General features: G+C 45.1%; 1 protein-coding gene across 1 annotated transcript in view; it reads right to left on the reverse strand.

Moving 5' to 3' along the window:
• Positions 1 to 7,692: 7,692 nt before the first annotated feature.
• SLC12A8 (solute carrier family 12 member 8) overlaps positions 7,693 to 18,590 on the reverse strand; it is a 51,957-nt gene continuing 41,059 nt past the window's right edge. Inside the window, exons 10-14 of the mRNA XM_064661459.1 lie at positions 16,216 to 16,780; positions 15,147 to 15,253; positions 12,743 to 12,860; positions 11,146 to 11,206; positions 7,693 to 9,125 (exon numbers count right to left, since the gene is read on the reverse strand). Of these exons, the coding sequence (XP_064517529.1) occupies positions 8,960 to 9,125; positions 11,146 to 11,206; positions 12,743 to 12,860; positions 15,147 to 15,253; positions 16,216 to 16,780 (1,017 nt within the window). The 3' untranslated portion in view covers positions 7,693 to 8,959. The remainder of the gene's footprint in view (positions 9,126 to 11,145; positions 11,207 to 12,742; positions 12,861 to 15,146; positions 15,254 to 16,215; positions 16,781 to 18,590) is intronic.

Here is an 18,590-nt window from a genome sequence, read left to right on the forward strand (position 1 = left end):
ATGGCCCGGCTCCCCACGGCCCCCCCCACCCCGGCCCGGCCCGGCCCCCAGCGGCCGCCCCCTCCCGCCCCGCGCAGCCGTCGGGCCGCCCGTTCCCTCGCCCGGCTGCCTGCAGCATCAGTAACGAAAATAATAATAATAACAACAATAATAATGTTTAAAATTATGCTTCTTTTTACTTTTACTTTGTTTCTCCTGCTGCATCCCCCAGCCGCGCCGGGAGAGCAGGACCCCCCTGCCCGCCGCCCCCAGCCCCCGAGGAGGTGCCGCAGCGACAGCGGTACCGCGCGTAGGTGCGGGCAGCGCGCAGGTCCCGCACCCGCGCAGCGGCACCGGCGGGACACGGCCGGTCACCCCCCGGCTCCCGCACGGCCACCCCCCCGCTCCCGCGCTCGATAGCCCCAAACTTAATTCCCATCGAAATCAAGTCCTTGCCAAATAACTTCAACCCCTTTCTTGTTTATGAAGCTGACCCGCTCCCTTTGAAATGTCTCGGTAGCATTTGAGACTGCAAGAAGTTGGTGAATTTCCCAGGCCAGGCTGTACGGCAGGCAAAGGATTTCCCTTCATTGTTCTGAAATTCCCCTTCATAATTTCATGCTCCTGGTTCTGCGAGAGAGCACGCCACGGAGCAGTGGGTTGGGCTTTGCCTAAGCTGCCGGCATCCCGATGCGCCAGGTTTAGGGTACTCGCTGAGCTCTCGCTCCCCTGGGAACACAAACTCACCTTGGGCAGCCTCTCCTCTCGAGTTGTTCCTGGGCCCTGTGCTTTTCCATCGAGCTAGTTCAGAATCAGGCTTGATTTCCACAAGCCAAGCAGAATCCGACCTTTCAAAGGGGAGCTACAAGTAACAACACCCGGCATCCAGACAGCTGCAGCCTCGGACAAAAGTGGGGGCTGGTCCACAGCTCCCCACTTTGCCATTCACGAAAAGCAGAAGCCGATGATGAACACGAACTCTCCTGAAAGCCTCTTTCCACCCGAGAGGTGGCACTGATGAGCCCACACCAGCATGTCAATGGCCTTGGCTTTACCCCGACACAGGACTTGCTCTCTGGTGCTCAGTTTTTTCCACACCTTTCCACACCACTTCACAATGAAGCACGCTCAGAAATCCTCACTCTGGTGCTTGAATAATAATGGACGAAAACCCCGGGAAAGGCCACCTTTGAAGCATTCCTCTATCAACCCATTCTCTAGTCTGCTACAGCTTTTGGCATCTCCTTGCTTCAAATTTGCTTAAACTCAAGGAACAAGTGAAGCCAATGTCAGTTTGGGACACAAAGCACAAATCAGTCATGATTATGCTTTAAGCATACAAGTAACCATCCCAATCCTGGCATATGGGGTGATCTGAGTGACCTAGAATCCAAAGGCAATCACCACCAAGGAGCATGATCCACAGAAGATATCTTTAGGTTCCTTCAGCCTGAGCCAATGTATTTACACACTCTATATGTGTGTATATACACATATATACACACTTCTTCCTTCTTGATAAGACAGAGGGACCAATATGCGATTAAGTAACATGCCATCATGGGAGTGAGTTAAAGCTCATGGGAAGAGCTGTGAAATATTTTTATACTTTGGGAGATGGTGCAGGGAGCACAGAGCAGCAGCTCAAACACTTGGAGATATCTTTACATGTGAAATGCAGGACTCCCCTCTACCAGTTCCTCAGGTAGTAAGTAATATCCATAAGAAATATGATTCTTCAGAAAGTTTTGTTAGTCCCTGGAATGAAAGCCTTGCCAACCAGCACTTCTGACGCTTTCCTACACCTTTTAACTATGCAATACAGGTGAGGCAGTAGAGTCACAGAAACCTCTCTAAGGCCAACAGTACACCCTCAGGGCTGCAGGGGGCAAATCAAAGCCAAACCTGGCCCTGACATGAAATGGATGCTCTTGTGTCCACTCACTCTCAAGGCCTATAGCCCTAACACTAAGCCTAGAGCTCACATCCCTTTTCCCTCACCTTCCCAAGAGACTTCCCCAACATCTAAGCCACTTAGCAGCTCCCTGCTCTTGCTGCATTTCTGAACCAAACAGGGCACTTGTAACCGTGACAGGGGTGACCAGTAGGACCCTATGCCCGTATGCACAGCCAGCACTAGGAAACACCAGCAAAAGGGCCCTGTGCTGCCCTTGAACCAGCCACATCCTGTCGGAGCTTAATATAAGTGGGAAAACAGCACTGAGCCAAGGAATGCCCATTGCAGCCTCTGAAGCACATGGCAGTGGTGAGGCTGCTGCCAGCCCCAGCAAAAGCCTCACAGTGTGAACCCATGTGCCTAAACCAGTACTTACCATCATGAGATAATCTCTCTCTTCTCTCCATCATGGTTCCAGTCACGAGCAGCACATTATTCACAAGCACCTGGAAAGGAAATGCCAATATTCAGGCAGTTTCAGACTTCACAAATACAGTCCCTTCCCCCACAGCTGCCTGATTTGCCAAGATGTAGTGCCTGTAAATTTAAAGCTACTGTGTTTTCCTGCCACCTTACTTTTATTCCTACCTTCATGGTTTCATAAGTAATATCCCTGAACTGAAGGTGTCAATTTATGACTGATATTTTTGAGCTCCAGCTCCAACAGCCACATGAAAATATCAGGAAAAAAAAAAATCTCACTTCTTTTTTTTGTTTTTCCAAAGTGGGTATTGTTTTATCCATTGGAGCTGCAGAGAGTCGTGTGGACAGGATACCAATCCTGCCACCCATGTGCCATGTTAGACACCCTCCCGGGAGGACCAAGAAGGAGCATCAGTGGTGCTGTGCTGCAGTAGGATGAAGGTGTATGTGTGGAGCATGAACACTCAGTGAAGGCCACCACCACTTGCCTTTTCCCTGTATGGTGCTGGAGTTGTTTATCCCTGTGGCACAACTGCATGCTCCACTGCCACATCCTGCTGATACTGGTTATGGGACAGCTCCAGGCCAACACTGCTCCCCTCTCTCCTTGAAAGCACAAACTAATGGGAGATTTAAATGCATTAAATCATATCTGAGGAGCCAGATGGGCCAGGCAGAGCCTGATGTAAGATAATGCCATAGCATCCTCCTGAAAGAGGCTGTGACATCAAACATCTCTCCGAATTATATATAAAATTCATTTAACACTTCCACCTGAAAGCAATCAGTACATTCCACACACAGCAAAGGAGTTAAAAACAAACAATCTCATCAACATAGGAAGCCTCTAACAAAACTACATATAAAATATGATTGATATTGATTTATTGAAACCCACCCATCACCTTGTTTTGGGGGAGGAAAAACACAGCGCGTTTTTGTTTCACCTTGATTTCTACTCTCCAGATTGATGGGTTAGAGACACATGACAGGATTTGATGGGTTCTACATTGTTTTGGTCTGAAATCACTAAAAACCACAGGAGTCTGTAGAGAAGAGGCATCTCTGTAGCACTTGGTCAGGATTGCAGTGACCAGTCCCTTCTCTCTGGTTCCGTAGGAGCCTTTTGCAGCCCCAGCCAATGTCATGAAACTCCTGCAGCTCCCTTGAAACTCATCCCAGATCTGTCCAAAACTTGGATCAGGCTCATAAACCTCAGACAAGTTTTAAGCTGATGATGAATTAAGGTACAAAGTGAATATTTTCTCCTCCTGGAATTTGTTATTAAAAGCCCTGAGTTTCCGAAGTGGACAAATAGTTCCTAACTGAGTAATTAATTACCTTCCCATCTCCTCTCAATGCCGCAAGCCATCCATTAATGGATACCAATCATCCAAAAGGCACTTAATACCTGACCATTTTTCTTGAGATTTTGGGGGTGGTGGTATTTTATTGATTTATTTTAACAAGAACTGCTTGCCTTGTACCTCTGTTGGAAGCAGCTTGTTCTAGATACTTGACATTTGGAGGTCAGGATGGATATGGATCTTGTGATCTCTCTCCATCCCTCACAGAAAAATACACAACTTGAAATGATGTTGCATTTTGAATTCTGTCATTGGAAATAAATACCTTGCTTTCTGGGGGGAAAATAAATAAATCAGCCATTCAAATCCAGCTGGAAAGAAGCAATTCTAAATTTCTGATTTATTTCTTCAAGAACCCTTTTCAGCCAGCCCTGGTTTGGAGCACATCAAGGAAAACCCAGACATTTTAGAGCTGAACAAAACACTTCAGAGTGTTAAATCCAGAAAGAAGCCCCCAGTGAAGTTTGACACTTGGATCCAACAAAGTTACAGGTGCTCTCCTTGACCACTCAGTTTCTGGGAGCACCTGTGCTTCTCCTCACTCTTGCACAAGAGGGACAAATCCCAGCTGTGAGCATAAAAAGCATGAGGGTACAAGCATAAAAATTATGTGGTAAAAAAAAACCAGGAGGAGCAGAAAGCAGAAAAGGAAGGAGCCTCTCTTGTGCCGTACGGGTTTTAAAGTGATTTATTTTTAGCCTGCAGTTTGCTGCTAGAGCCTCTCATCCGTAGCTTTTAAGGCTGTTACTGCTGAGGTCTCACCTTGTCTTAGGTTTAAGTGATGCTACGGCAAATCTGGGTCGCAGCAACACAGCACTGCGGAATATAACAAGTCCATTATGTACCATTTTTGTATGGAGCTAGCAAATTTATAGGTAGTCTACAAAATCTTCTCTCTTTTATCCCTGTAATTGCCTTTTCTAAAATTCACCAGGCAAGGGCAATCGTTCAAATAATCTCCGTTTCCCACTAACCTAAATGTTAATCCTAGGCTGGCTCCTGTGCTTCAGCAAAACTCTTCTGACCTTGCAGGTGTAAGTATGATGCTGTTTAAGAAACTCTGTCTGTCTGAATCAGAGGCACATGGGCAAGAGAATACCAGCTCATGGGGCACAGAGAGCCACCCCCTGCCTAAATTCGTCCATGCACAGGAGCATCATTTCATATTTTGTCACCCTTCTTTGCTACTTCAACAGTATGGTCACAACTGTCTGCTGTGAATAAATGACCATGGCAGGTGTGTGATATTTTGGCCACCATACACAACACAGAGCATCCAAGGAAACTCAAAACTGATCAAGAGAAGCCATGAGGAGATTAAAAAAAAAGACAAGTTTGAGCTAAGATATGGATTTAAGGAGTGTGATTCATTCTCCCTGTGCAGACTCTTAATGGGACACAGATCCAGGTGGATGACAATTTATACCAACTGAGGAGCTGTCTCCTAATGCCAATATCACAATAAAACTTCACTTTTCTTCTGCCCATTCTTAGTCCTGACTATTTGTGGTGCAAGTCTTTTGAGGCAGAAAATTCTGATTTCCGGACCCGCTTAGTGCTGACGGGTCACAAATGCAGCATGAGCTTCTAGGCAATACTGCAAGGCAAGTAATAAAATATTTATCCTCAACTGCCTTCTATCCTTGTATGCTCTGCAAAGGAAACCATCAAAAGCAGAGCCACCAATTACAGTTAGAATCTTCAAAAGGAACAAAACAGAGCTGCCATATCCACATCTCCTTCGAAAATGTTTTCACCCCTTGACCCATTGCAGAACATTTTCTTACATAATAATAACAAAAAGATCAAATTTCAAACCCAAAGGAAAACAATTATAGATGAAAAAAAGGTTATGTGGCTTAGAAAACAGGAAAGCCTTTCCACAATTAACAAAGCTGCAATCTTGACATATAATAGGATATATGATGCTCAGAGCCGGGTCCCAAACTCACCTTCAGGGAACCTGAAGCTTCATGAAAGCCTCAGAATGTGCAGACACAACTTGGCTCTTGAGGGGGTGAAAGTGGCACATTACCACTCATAGAAGCAATCCTCACCTACATTTCTTCCCTTCAGCCACTAAACATGAAGCTAATAAACTCCTACCCCCCTAACTTCACCCTTTTTTTCTTTTTTAGAGTGCTACTGAAGCTACAGCCATTTTTGACATGACACCACGATCTTTAGCTGTACAACTGCTTTCTTTCTTGCTTGCTGGAAAAGCTTCCTTGATGTGCAAAGCCCTGCGTACCCATAGGGCCTGAACTTGTAGAGTCTCCAATGATATGCAGAATGCGGTGTGGGATTATTGGTGCTAAAACAAGGCTTCCTGCCACTCTTACCATTAGCTATGCCAGAGTTAATGCTCCAGGAAAGATTAGCATGTCCTTTTCCAAGCATTAAACAGGAAAGTTGTCATAATGTGTAATGGCAGCGAGGAAATCAGCCCTGTGTGATGCATTTCTCCCTTGTGGATGCGAGGGGAGGGAAGGATCAGTGGCTGTACTTACCAGGTGGTGGAGGGAGCTGGTTCCTGCTGTGGTGGTAGTGCCAGTGGAGAGGTGGCAGAGTTTCTCCAGCAGCAGCACGTGGAGCCCAATGACCAGAAACCCCTGGAACAATGTGCTCTGCAGAGCATCTCCTCTGCTGCCACGTCCCAAGAGCAGCAATTGCCATCCGGTGCCAATGCCAGCCCTGCCACCGTCTTTTTCAGAAATACCAAGGCACAACCCATCCCTGCACCCCAGACATTCCCTCACTGGGCCCCTCCACAGCAGAGCACAGTGCCTTTTCCAGCTGCCAGCAGAAGCTTCATCAGCCCACAAACACAACTGAAATTGTTCCAGAGGATGCTCAGATGCAAAGAGCTGCTGGATGGTGCTGGCAGAACGGGACAGCTGCTGCACACTTAGTCAGCTGAAGGCAAAGCTGCAGGGCCTCTTCCCAATACTGCTAGACCAAGGGAGACACTGTTTGTATTTCTGGCCCGTCACACCCCAGTTTTGGGGATGTGCAGGGACTGCAGTGTTGGAGAGGCAAACACTCTCCACTAGGTCATCTGGTTTCATCCTGTGCATCTCCTCAGTGAGTGAGGTACACAGCCCAGGGACCTTTCCCCACCCTCCCTCTCTATCTCCTGACTGATGTCTTATTTTAAGAAGGGAATTAAATTTTTTAGTAGCTAAAAAAGAAGTTACCTAGAAATTTCTGCCCATTAATCCCTTCATGTCATGCTCTGGGGTTTTCTTTTGGTCAAGCTACAGAGAAATGCAGGGCTGGGCATTCCTCAACCTGAAAGGAAAGGCACTATGCATGTGACTGGACTTTATGAAATGCTAGATTTTACAGTAACAGCATTATGGTTGGGTATGAAACTGTAACAGGGATTGTGTTCAGCACCATGCAGCTTGACCCAGGAGTGTTCAGTCTGCACAACAGCAGTATCTGCCAAGGTCAAGGATGATACAAGCACAGGGAAGGCTCCCTGGAACCACTGGTCCCAGGAAACCCAGGGGAAGCTTCAACACCAAGTCACATCCACACAACGGATACAGACTCTTTGGAAACCAACAGCAAAAGGCAATGGAAGGCAGGAGCCCTGGAAAGAGTGTTTCCAACACTGAATGACTGACGTGAGGTGACTCAGAGCTGGTCACACAAACACAACTTCTTTCTTGCCTCTATTGAGATAATTAAGGTTAAAAACACTTAGTAAAAGACCTGTGACCTTGAAAAATGAGTATGCTTTCTGCAGTGCGCCAGGGTGGCTCTTTTCCTCATGTCAGCAGAAAGCCTCCTGTTCATCCCTCTGTGAGAAAAGTGGAAGAGCCAAAGCTGCAGCTGGGTCAGATCATGAGATGGGATGGAGCATCCCCCCCACACCTGGTAACACCAGGGCACTGAGCACAGGCAAGCAGAACGGTGCTCAAAGGCACTGAGTGTGCCCAAAGAAAGAACAGAGAGGAGTTCCTGGCATCTCAAGGTTTTATTGCACAGAAGGAGAAATAAATAATCTAAATGCTGAAATGATCAGAGATGAAACAAAGCAAAAGGCAGTGATTTCCCTCTCCTTGTAAATGCCAAGTTACAACAATATTACACAAGTGATGTGTGTTGCTGGAGCTTGCCTCAGCCCAGAACCCTCGCTCATGCCTGTGTGGGTCCCTGCCAGGATGGCTGCCTGTAGGCAGGACAGTGCTCAGTGGAGGGTTTTTTCCCTGAGGAGAAGAAGCAACAGTGATGAGAGGTCCAGATAAAATCTCACTCCCCCCACAGACACTGCCCATCAACCCTAAGATGTGTTTTGTAAATCCTGCAGCACCTTCAGCTGAACTTCCCACATCCCAAATCATGGCAGCAGGAGAAACGGCTCATTGTGGGAGCTCACTGTGGGATGGACTTTAAGTAAAATAAGCAAAGATGAGGCTAAACTTATTTTGTTAAAGCACTTCTGAATCATCTACCCCTTCAGCCAGGAGATGCTCTATATGGGCGCAGTTATGTTGTCAGGTCTTAGGTTTCATATCAGCAAGCATGTGGCAAATCACTATGAACAGCTTCTAAGACATCATTTCACAGTTATAGGGAAGAGGTCATTATTCTGCATTACGGGATTTAAATGTGCAATTTCAGTTGTGAATACACTTCATAATCTTCTTGCACTTGCCACTGATTCTGGCCTATTGTCTAATGCCTTAAAGTACTTTCTAAGACCTTGGTAATTGAAATGCTGAGGTAGAAAATTACTGTATTACAAGCAGGGAAGTTCATGCCGAGGGGAGAAGTGAATTGACCTGGAAGGTCGCATCCATCTGTGGCACAGCTGGGAGTGGGGTGCTGGCTCCTGCTGCCGAGGTCACCACTCCCAGGCACAAAGTGTCCCTAGTCACCCAGAGGACATCTGAAATGGGGTGTTGTAAGCTTTTATAGTGGCAACGGTCTTTAGACCTCAATAGGGCTTGTAATTGAATTCTTTTAAACAGTTATATTGTCCTCAGAAACTCATCACTCCCTTCGACTAGCCCTTTCATTTCCAATTTTTCCCTCAGTTTGGGTAAGATTTGAAGCCCAGCAACGTTGTAGTTTGCATAAACAAACAAGCTTCAAATACATAAATAACTATTCACATTCTTTATGCATAAATTCAAGTATTTCACAAGGCACCGCGGCACCCATTAGCACTTCTAAATGCTTTTTGAAGTAATGGATTGATTTTTTTTTTTGTGTGTGTCCTTCACTGGAATTGGTTTCCAAATTCCTCTCTGCTGATGAGCGAGGACTGGTGATAGCGGTCCCGCGAGGCGAAGTCAGCGTTCTCCTCGGTGAGCTGCCTGGTCTCCATGCCAACTGTTGCAAAGGACGGTGTCACTACAATCTGCTCCTTGGGAGATGGTCTTCTCCTGCAAACAGAGAAGTAGAGGTGCCTGCATCACCCCTTGTTTGTCATCCATTCCCAGCCACGCTCTCGGCTGTGCAAACAAGGCAGGGTTCTTTGAGAAGAGGCTAAATCTTTCCAGGTGCCCTTTGGAGGCAGAGAGCTAACCTGAAAGAATTTTTATTAAAAGACACGCAAAAATTGTACTCCCTTCCCCCAGTAAACATAGGAAAATATACATTGTCTTAACAAATAAGTTTCATCTTTGGATGTTGACTACGGCAAACACATTCTACACTGTGCAGGAGAAGAAGGAGCATGAATCATTTCTAATGAAGAACACCCTTCTTATAGTTTCCGAAGCAGTAAGAAAAATTACAGTAATTTTTGTAACTCTTTTTAAATAAAAGGGGAGATTTTCCTGCAATCTCTTTATCCCAGAGGCTGATTTTAAGAAAACCCGATAGCACATCTTTAAATCCAAACTGCAAGAGCATACAGCACTGACTAAGACCTCATCAAGCACTTAAGAGCCTTAGAGGTGTCAAGAACCCTTATGACTCAACAGGAAGGTCTCCCTTATTCCTTTTCATCCTTATGGCCCCAGCCTCCATGTAGATAATTTTTGGTTGATTTTAATTTCACATTGACTGATTTTAGGGCTTAGTTTGATTTTTCTCTGTGTGCTTTAACCATCTAGTAAGTAGTAGAGTGAACCTTGCCAACAAACTCTGAAACGCTTTCATTTTAATATTAAACCTCTGCCAGAGATTATTTGAACAACCTAAAGGATTCACTTGCCACAACACAGAGCACACCCTCTGCACCCCCTCACCCCTCTTCTGGGTAGTCTGTCTGACCAGGGCTCTCATCCTCTAAGGCTTAGGCAAGCTGCAGTTTTACACTGCTGTGAGAGGCAGCAGTACCTGTGTGAACAAAGCTATTCAGGGCAAGAGGTGTGGAGAACAGGTGGGTCTTCAGGGACCCGGTCCCATACTCAGAGGCATCCAATGGTCTGGTAGAGAGAGGGATGGACGTGATGTGGGACAACTGTCTTGTCTGTTCTCAGCCTGCCATGGAGACCTCTCAGGGAGGTCCCATCTCCCCTGGCTTCTTTCCCTAACCACCTCTGTTACCAAAAGCATGTGGCCATGTTATAGGGACTGTGGGCAGAGGCAGGAGCTGGCAAGACAGACATGGGTATGTGCCAGTGTGCTTAAACTGTGCTGGACTTTCATTTACTTTAAAGGAGCCACCAAATTTGCACATATAATGCATGGCAGCTCATGTTGTGCAGTCCTTCCTACAGTGTTCACTCACCCCAACCAAAAAGCAACCAAATCAACTGAGAAACTCAAAGCCATTTCAGGTGGTCACAACCTGCTATGGGAAACCCAACATGATGGAATTAATAATTAATAGCATCAAAACAGATTAACAAAACTAGTTAATAACCAACCAAACAAAACCCTCAAGGTCTTCTGGGAATCAAACGCCAAGACAATGGACTGCAGTCCCATGCAAACTCAATACTGAATGGTTCCTTCACCAAAGACACTGTTTACTGTATTTATAACTACTGCAGCTTCCCCCCCAAATTTCCTCTCTGAAACTTGAGCGCAGCTTCCATATGTGCCAGTTCCACCACTACCATAGTAATTCACTTTCAGTGAATGGTGGGTGGAAGAGATGGAGCATCCAATTTCTCATTTCCTGCCAGATTTTCCCATTCAACCTGAGCTATAAAGGTTGAGCACAGACCTCTGGGGTAAGATAAAGCTTCAGGCACCAAGATATGATTATCAGCTGACATGCCTACACACAGAGCAGCAGAGACTCCACTTCCCCACATCCACAGCATGTGCCAGGCTAATGAGACTAAGCAGCTATTTTTACCATTAAGTAAGAATAACTATGAGTATGCAAGAAAGGGTAGACAGCCTGCTTAATAAGCAAGTCAATTCTTCCACCCCTCTCTGTGCACATCAGTGGGTCATGGGAACAATGAGAAACATGTTGGTCACTGCCAAGTGACTGGTACCAACCTGCACAAAGTGATCAAAACCGACTTAATCCAGCCAAAGAAACTGAAATTTGCTGCTGCTCCTATGGAGAAAAGGCACGAGAAGTCAGTATGCTGCTAATTCTTTCATAAGAGCATTACACCACTCAATTTTTGCATAGAATCTCAAACCAACATGCCTGTTATTAACTTGCAAAGATTTTGTGGTGGTGAGAACATTCTTGCAGTTTTCCTACATGCTGTGGCTTTTAAACACTTGTCAAGAAATGAACCCAAGCTATCTCTTCCCAGCCTGAGAGCTTGTCAAACCCCAGCAAAGCCAGAGCAAAGCATGGACACCCACTGCAGGACCTTTTCCTCCATGGACCACTCAAGGGATGGGGAGACTGGAGAAGCCATTCAGCCAACCTCAGCCAGGGCAGCTGTGGTCTCACCATTCATTCCCTCTTGTCTGACCCCACAGAGAGCTGGCTTAGTATATTACACCAACACTTTTTTTTTCTTTCTTTTTAGTTTCTCTGTAGAGTTAGTTTCCTGTGCTGGCTCCCTGCAGGGGCAAGGAAGTGCTGGAGTTGGAAGCAAAAGCAGCAGGAGAAGTTTGTGGTGAGGGACAGAGAGAACAGAGACCTGTCACTGCCTGCTGGATTTGGCTTAGGCTGCTGGGGGGGAAGAGAGAAGAGATGTGTCAATCACAGGGCATTTCTCCTCTCAAGGCCTTCATCTAGCCCTTAATCCAGAGCATCTCTCAGACCAGTGTCTCCCAGCCTTTCTAGACAAAAGGGTTGTTCCAACCTTTGAAGAACAAACTCACAGATCACCAGAAGCCTTGTGGCCACAAAATAACGTTCACTTATAGCCAAGTAAAAAACAGGCTGAACTTTGAGTGTTTCCTTCCAACATTTTCATTGCCATGCACTGTTTGTGTATGTATGTATGTGTGTATGCATAAATAGGTGAGCATGTCCTCCTTTAGACATGCAGAGCAATGCAAACCCCTCCAGTGGCCTTGCTAAGGAGCTATAGGCTCTCATGAGCTGCTTTCTGAATGTGCTTCACTGTTTAATTTTAAACTTGTTCAAGCTGATCACATGCACAGAGCCTTCTAATGCCCTCTGCCTAAAAGTATTTTCCCAGATTATGTTCCCAACACTTTCAATGTGTTTAGTTCTGGAATCAAAAGGCTCTCTTGTTCCACAGTTACGAATGCTGAGATTTAGTGAGATACTCATTTTCCTTAAAGCTTTCTCAGGTGGGTTTAGATTGATTAAGTTTATTAAAACTAATTTGTAGTGGATTTTTCTCATTGCTGTTATACATTTACAAACTGCCACCCCCATTAAGTCTTAGTATTAGTATCTGATTTTGCCATTTAAAGTACAATATAATAAAACAATAAGCATTACGTTCAAACTATCAAACCAGCACTAGCTACAGTTATAATCCAATAGAAAATTAAAGAGTCAGAGAGAAAATTTATTAAAACTAGCAATGAAACAAAACCTCATCATTCACCGTGTCACCTGCATATTAAACACAAGAGTCTCAATTCCTAATTAAGTTAAATTAAAGCTTAATGAATTTTTAAGCAGATTTAATAATACAGGGAAAAAAATACTCACCAAGGGGAAGTCCTGGGCTCACTCTGCCAATGTAGAAATAGAGAATAACCGCTGCACCCAGGCTGACCAGGGTGTAGATCCACTGAATGACAAACGTTATGATGAGGGACACAATTGCCTGTTGGAGAGACATGGTTTGGGGTTATCCCAGAGTCTGTAAGGTAATATGATGTTGACAGTCCTTTTTCTGCAAAGCCCAGCAGCTTCACTGACCTCCTGCTCCAGCAGAAGAACTCTCTGTGGGAGAACTGGCAGTGTGGTGCCCGGGAAGGACTGTTCACCTTCAGACACAGCCCAACACTGACCAGGTCAGCAGCTTATTCCTCAACCTGGCAAGATGAGCATGGACAGCAACTCTTAACAGAAACTCTTCAATAACTGAGGCAGTGCTGGGACTTTCAAGTTGTTATGAGAGCATCAGGAAATGCACTTCTTCCCCCCCCCCCCCCGAAATGCAGTATCTTGGTGTTCAATGCATGCAAAAACAGTGCTTTGATGGCATCGTCACACCTCTTTCTCAGAGTTTTCTTGGGAGCCTTGTGTAAGAGACATGTACAGTCAGGCCCCAGGATACAGCCATTCAGAATTATCCTGATGAGTGGGTCCTTTTAGGTGTCTCCTCCTAATGATGTGCTGGGATGGGCACACGAGAGAGACTCTCCCTGCACAAGACCTGCTGCACAGCCCAGATCCTGCCCGTGGGAGTGATGATGCTACCTGCAACCACATGGGTGGATGGATGCCCTTGGGCATTGGTGGCTGAGGCCAGTGGTGCAGCAGGACCCCTGAGGACCCCACACCATCTCCTGCCTGGGAAAACAGCCCACAGCAAGTGGCTTTTGGCCACACAGAAAGCATTTCCACCTACTGTTATCTGAAAAGATTAGGGTATGTCATGGCTGAGGGTTCCTGGAAATGAGGTTCCCATAATACAGAAAGCCTCATTTGATCTCACTCCTAAAAGGAGAGACAGCACAGGTTTACAGTGTCATCTTCAGCAGCATGGAGCTTCAGTGAGCTACCCTGAGTCCTAGAAGCAGGGTCTCTGCTTGGGCTACTCCAAGAGAAGTATCCAGAGGCTCACCAGCTCAGAAGACAGATTTGGCTCAAGTGGCATATGAATGGGGTAGCATCTCCATGGGTGAGATTAGGAACAGCAAGGGGCAGCATGCAAAGGAAGAGCTAAATGAGTCCCAACTGACACGACCAGTGAAACTCAAAAAGAGAGAGCAGAGGGCAGGGGGGAGAGGAGTCAGGATAAATAAACACACCTGTTTTTTGCTTTTGTGATTTTATATTTTATCGTTGATCTTGTCCCAGCTCTGCTGCAACCTCCTCCCAAGTCTGACTATTGACAGGGAACCAAATCTGCTTTAATGAACACGTCAGTCATCTCCTGCAAAGGCAGAGAACTGAATGCTCTGCCCTGACATACACTTGGGAGCCACATTAGTTACCAAGCCCAGAGGTGGCATCAGCACACAGCCTCCTAAAGATGACATCACTAAAGAGGGGCTACCACATCCAACCCACCCCTGGTGCTGCAGCCTGGTGGGACCCCTCATAAGGACCTGGCTGCAGGCAGCAGCAGCAGTGAATTTGAAAAGCAGGTATCAAACTCCATCTGAGGATTAAACTAACAGGGTCTGGTGGGTTGTTTGAGTGGGTTTGTTACATTTTATGCGCAGCTATGAAATCCTCATCCATGCAGCAAAGCCATATGGTTCATTCATTATGCATATCTGACCCTTTCCCTGTCATCTGCCCAATAATCAATCTTCCCAAGATGAATTTAAATGTCTTAAATTTCTCAGCAGCTTGAGACAGAAGCTATTTATAAATTATTTATTCTTTAAAGTAACATACTGGAGGAATGCTCTACTTTCCTCCCTCAAAAGATGGAATTTCACAGCCGGGCTGCTGGAATCAGGAGGTCAGCGCTAATGAAACCCCACCCCAAGCTTGCAGAAACTGGCTCATAAATAAAAGCAACACAGCTTTGAAGCTGATGTCTCAATCCATCCCACAGCAAGAAAAAGCAGGCTGGCACACAGTGAAAAGACGGACACTGATCTTTTTCCTAGCCAGCCATGCATCTTTAAAGTTTAAATTACAGACTTTGAATCTGTACCTTTTTGGTTTGAGTTGGGGCTTTTTTGTTTGTTTATTTGGGGGCTGGGTTTTTTTTTTTTCCTCTTGTTTAATTTAATATGTCATCAGGCTTTCTCTGAATTTGAACTACTGGATGCATGGTACACCTTGAGTACTTTAATTCAGGTATCCTGGAATGCTAGATTCAAAAGCCATTTTTTTAAGTACTGGAGTGTATTTTGTGATGATCTGCCTTCTGTTTTCTACAATCACAGACCACTGCTCAAAAAAAAAAAAAAAGAAAATTACTTACAACAGCAAAGGACACCCAGTGACTGAAAAATCTGGAGTAGAAGGCTTCTGGTACTTCTGGTATTTGCTGAATTCCCAGCTCTGGATTTTGTTGCTTTATAGATGTTTCTACAGAAAAGAAAAAAAAGATTACAAAAGAGCTATAATGTGGGGTCTCTTCTTCTATTTTACATTACCAGATTCCAGGAACCAAAGCAAAAATTCTAGCTGACTGCTGAGTATGACAGAGTTAACCAAAAACTCTAAAATGAAAACTGAAAAGAAGTGCAAGAAAAAACAAAAAAGGTTGCCAACTCTGGTACTGAGTCCATTTGAAGGCTACATCTGTCTATCTCTGCCTCAGTTTCCCTACTTTGTGAAATAAGAAAAATAATAGTTTCTTCCTCAGAGGGGTTTATGAAGCTTCACTGACTAATGCTGATGAAACACTACAACACTGGGAATGAGAAACTCCATGCAAACACACTTTATCAAATACCCACAATCACAAACAGAACTAATTCAGACCCTCAGTTATGGATGTTGAATTACAGAGTCCAGCTGTGGCATTGGGACCACTGAATTTTGATAGCCTGAGTTTTAGACTCACATGGCTCCATTCCTCCTAACCCACACCAGGATGAAGAAAATCCCAAGATACACTCAAACCCTTTTTAATGTACAGCATTAAGCATGTCTCTATAGAATTATGAGTATATAGTAAACAACTCAACACTAAATACAGTCCTGCCTGCTTTCCTGTGATTAATCTTCTGTAGGAAATCGCATTGGAACTTCTCCTGTGATGCATTGCAATGAACTCTACCTTCACCTGGAATAAATGATATTATTGCTATGAATCACTGAATGACAGCCCAATATAAAGCTAGTTTCACGCCTGCCTTCAAGAAAGCACTGGGAGGGCCAAGGTTATAAACCATTCCCTCTGAGCTTGGAGATGTCTGTCTCCTACAGCCCTTAGCCTCTTCCCCTTGGGCCAGGGAGCATCATCACTTCTCTGCAGAACTGTTCCTCCTGCTCCAGCATCCCAGGTGTGTGCTGGGCAGACACAGTGGGTGAAGAACACTGACCTGCATCACTCTGACAGCCCTGCTCATCCAGGTCCTGCTGGCTCTCGCTGTGGGGCTCCATGGTCTCATCCCAGCTGTACTGAGCTGGGGCAGCATCGTGATGGAGATCCAGGAGAAAGCTGTCTTGTAATGTCTGCTTGGCTGGCTTCTTCGCCTTTTGTTTGGCCTTTCGGGTTAAATTCTCAGCTCCTTCTTTTTTGCAAGTACCTGGCTCACTACAAAATGGTTTAAAAATCTGGTCCATGTCTTTTTTGAACTCCAGCAAGGTGCCATTTGATCTGCTTTGAGTTACTCCATCTGCTGCACGGCTTGAGGGCTTGTTGAAAATTAAAGGCTGGGAAGAGTGAGCAGGTCTAGCAGTTCCCATCTGGATCTCGTCAGGCTTCTGCTGAAGGTTGTGGCTCAATGAGACAGAGAAATAGCAATAGTCTACAGCAGTATATGTCAACATGTAGTTGATGGTGACTATGGGAGCAAGAACATTTACTTGCCCAATGAAGACAAAAGCCATAGTGATGAAACTTGTTAAGAAAATTGCAGCCACTGGAGTCTTGTTGGGGCCTTTCTAGTTCATAAATAAAACAAAATTACGTTTAAATTAATAACCATGAACCTTGCCATGAGGATTCCCCACTTGCTCAGCTGCCATGGGTGGTTACCTGGGTTGTCTGCAAAGTACCCCCTTAGTCATGAAATACATGCATGCATGTGCAAACAGAGGCTTACAGGCCTAATAAATTAAAGAACAGGCTGGAAGCCAAAAGCTGTTGAGCTCCCACCTCATCCCTGAGCCTTACTCAAGCTTTGTCTTTGGAAAATTCATCCATTCTCACTTGTATCTCCATGGTAAAACAATGTCATTAAAGCAGCAATAAACCTTCAGAGAGATTTGCGGGGCTTATGGGAAGTCTGGCAATAAAATGTGTTAATTAGAGTTAACTGTTCATCTCTAATTATTCTACAGGATTCTGCATGGCTGCCTACCCCAAAGGCTCCTGTATGCTGCCCTTGGAAAGGCTTTGACTGCCACGGTCAAGGAAGCTCTGCCTGCACAGAGCGGTGCCACCTTCACATCAGCAGCTTCTGGCCCTGCCCTGACACACAGCTGAGCTAAACCCATGGTCTGCTGAGTCTCTGCACATGGGGTTTCCCTCCTTTAACTCACCCAAGCTGCATCTACCCAACAGCAGGAGGAAAGCAGCAGTGAGGTTGGGCAGGAGGGATGCTGGAGGGCGAGAGTCAGCCCCCAGCAATGCCAGGCATGTGTTGGGAAAGCAGGCAGCCAGGAGAAACATCACCTGCTCCTGTCCTTTGGGAAGGGGTGGAGGCAGGGAAAGGAGGAGATAAAGAGAGAGAAAGCAAAGAGCATTAGGGGTGGAAATACTTCAGCCTTCAGTTCATGAACTGAGCCCAGGTCTAACATGCCCTTCCTTGGACCAGGTATTGTGTTGCCATTTTGCCACCTCAGAAGCCTATGCAGGCTGTGTAAAGACCTTGCTGGAAAATATCTTACAAAATATGCTAGGTTTTCACTTACTGCATTTACTTCTTTAATAAACACACAGCTCGAATTGAAACTATTTCTATTTCCTTCCCTCTTATTTATTAACAGAAAGGGGGACCAGTTCTGGACCGTTATATCTTTTCAGAATGAACAGAAATACATCTCCAGGACAAAGGAACACAGATCTCAGAAAGCATCTTCAGTATCAGAAAGATGTACTGAGATGGGGAACAGATGGAATGATCTCATGATGCCTCTGGCTTGGGTTTAACTCTACAGAAAACATTTGTGTCCTTCCCATCAGCTGAGGTTTTGGTGACCACACTTTCTTCAAAGAATAACTGATGTGGTACAGAACGGTAAGGACAAATTAGATGTATTTACTCTCCATAAACCAAATGTAAACAATTTTCAAGGTGACAGAGAGAAGAAAGGGGCAAAAGTGATCTGTCTTTGATTTCTCACCTCTTTTTGAGCCCTTCCCATCAAGGCACTCTGCCTGGAGTTCACTGCAGAAAATTTGACAGGAAGACAGAAAACTACCAGAGCAGAGAGGGAATCAACTTTCCAGTCACCTTTGACAAACCACTGAGAATTTCACAAGGGTTGCCAAGTGGAGAACAGCCTGTTCTGGGATCACCTGAAAACTGCCTTCAGGAGCTGGAAGTTTTTGCTGTTGTTATTGTTCCTACTTTCCCTATAATTATTACTATTTATTATTATTGCTATTATTATGATTTTTATCTTAGCAAATTACTTTGAGAAACATAAAAGAGTGGATAGAAAATTATTATATTAATAAACATTTAAATATTTTAAAACATTCATAAATACCACTATTGTAAAATATTTTTCTGTATTTACAAGGTGC

This window comes from Pseudopipra pipra, chromosome 7 (assembly GCF_036250125.1).
Source record: "Pseudopipra pipra isolate bDixPip1 chromosome 7, bDixPip1.hap1, whole genome shotgun sequence".
Taxonomy (NCBI): domain Eukaryota; kingdom Metazoa; phylum Chordata; class Aves; order Passeriformes; family Pipridae; genus Pseudopipra; species Pseudopipra pipra.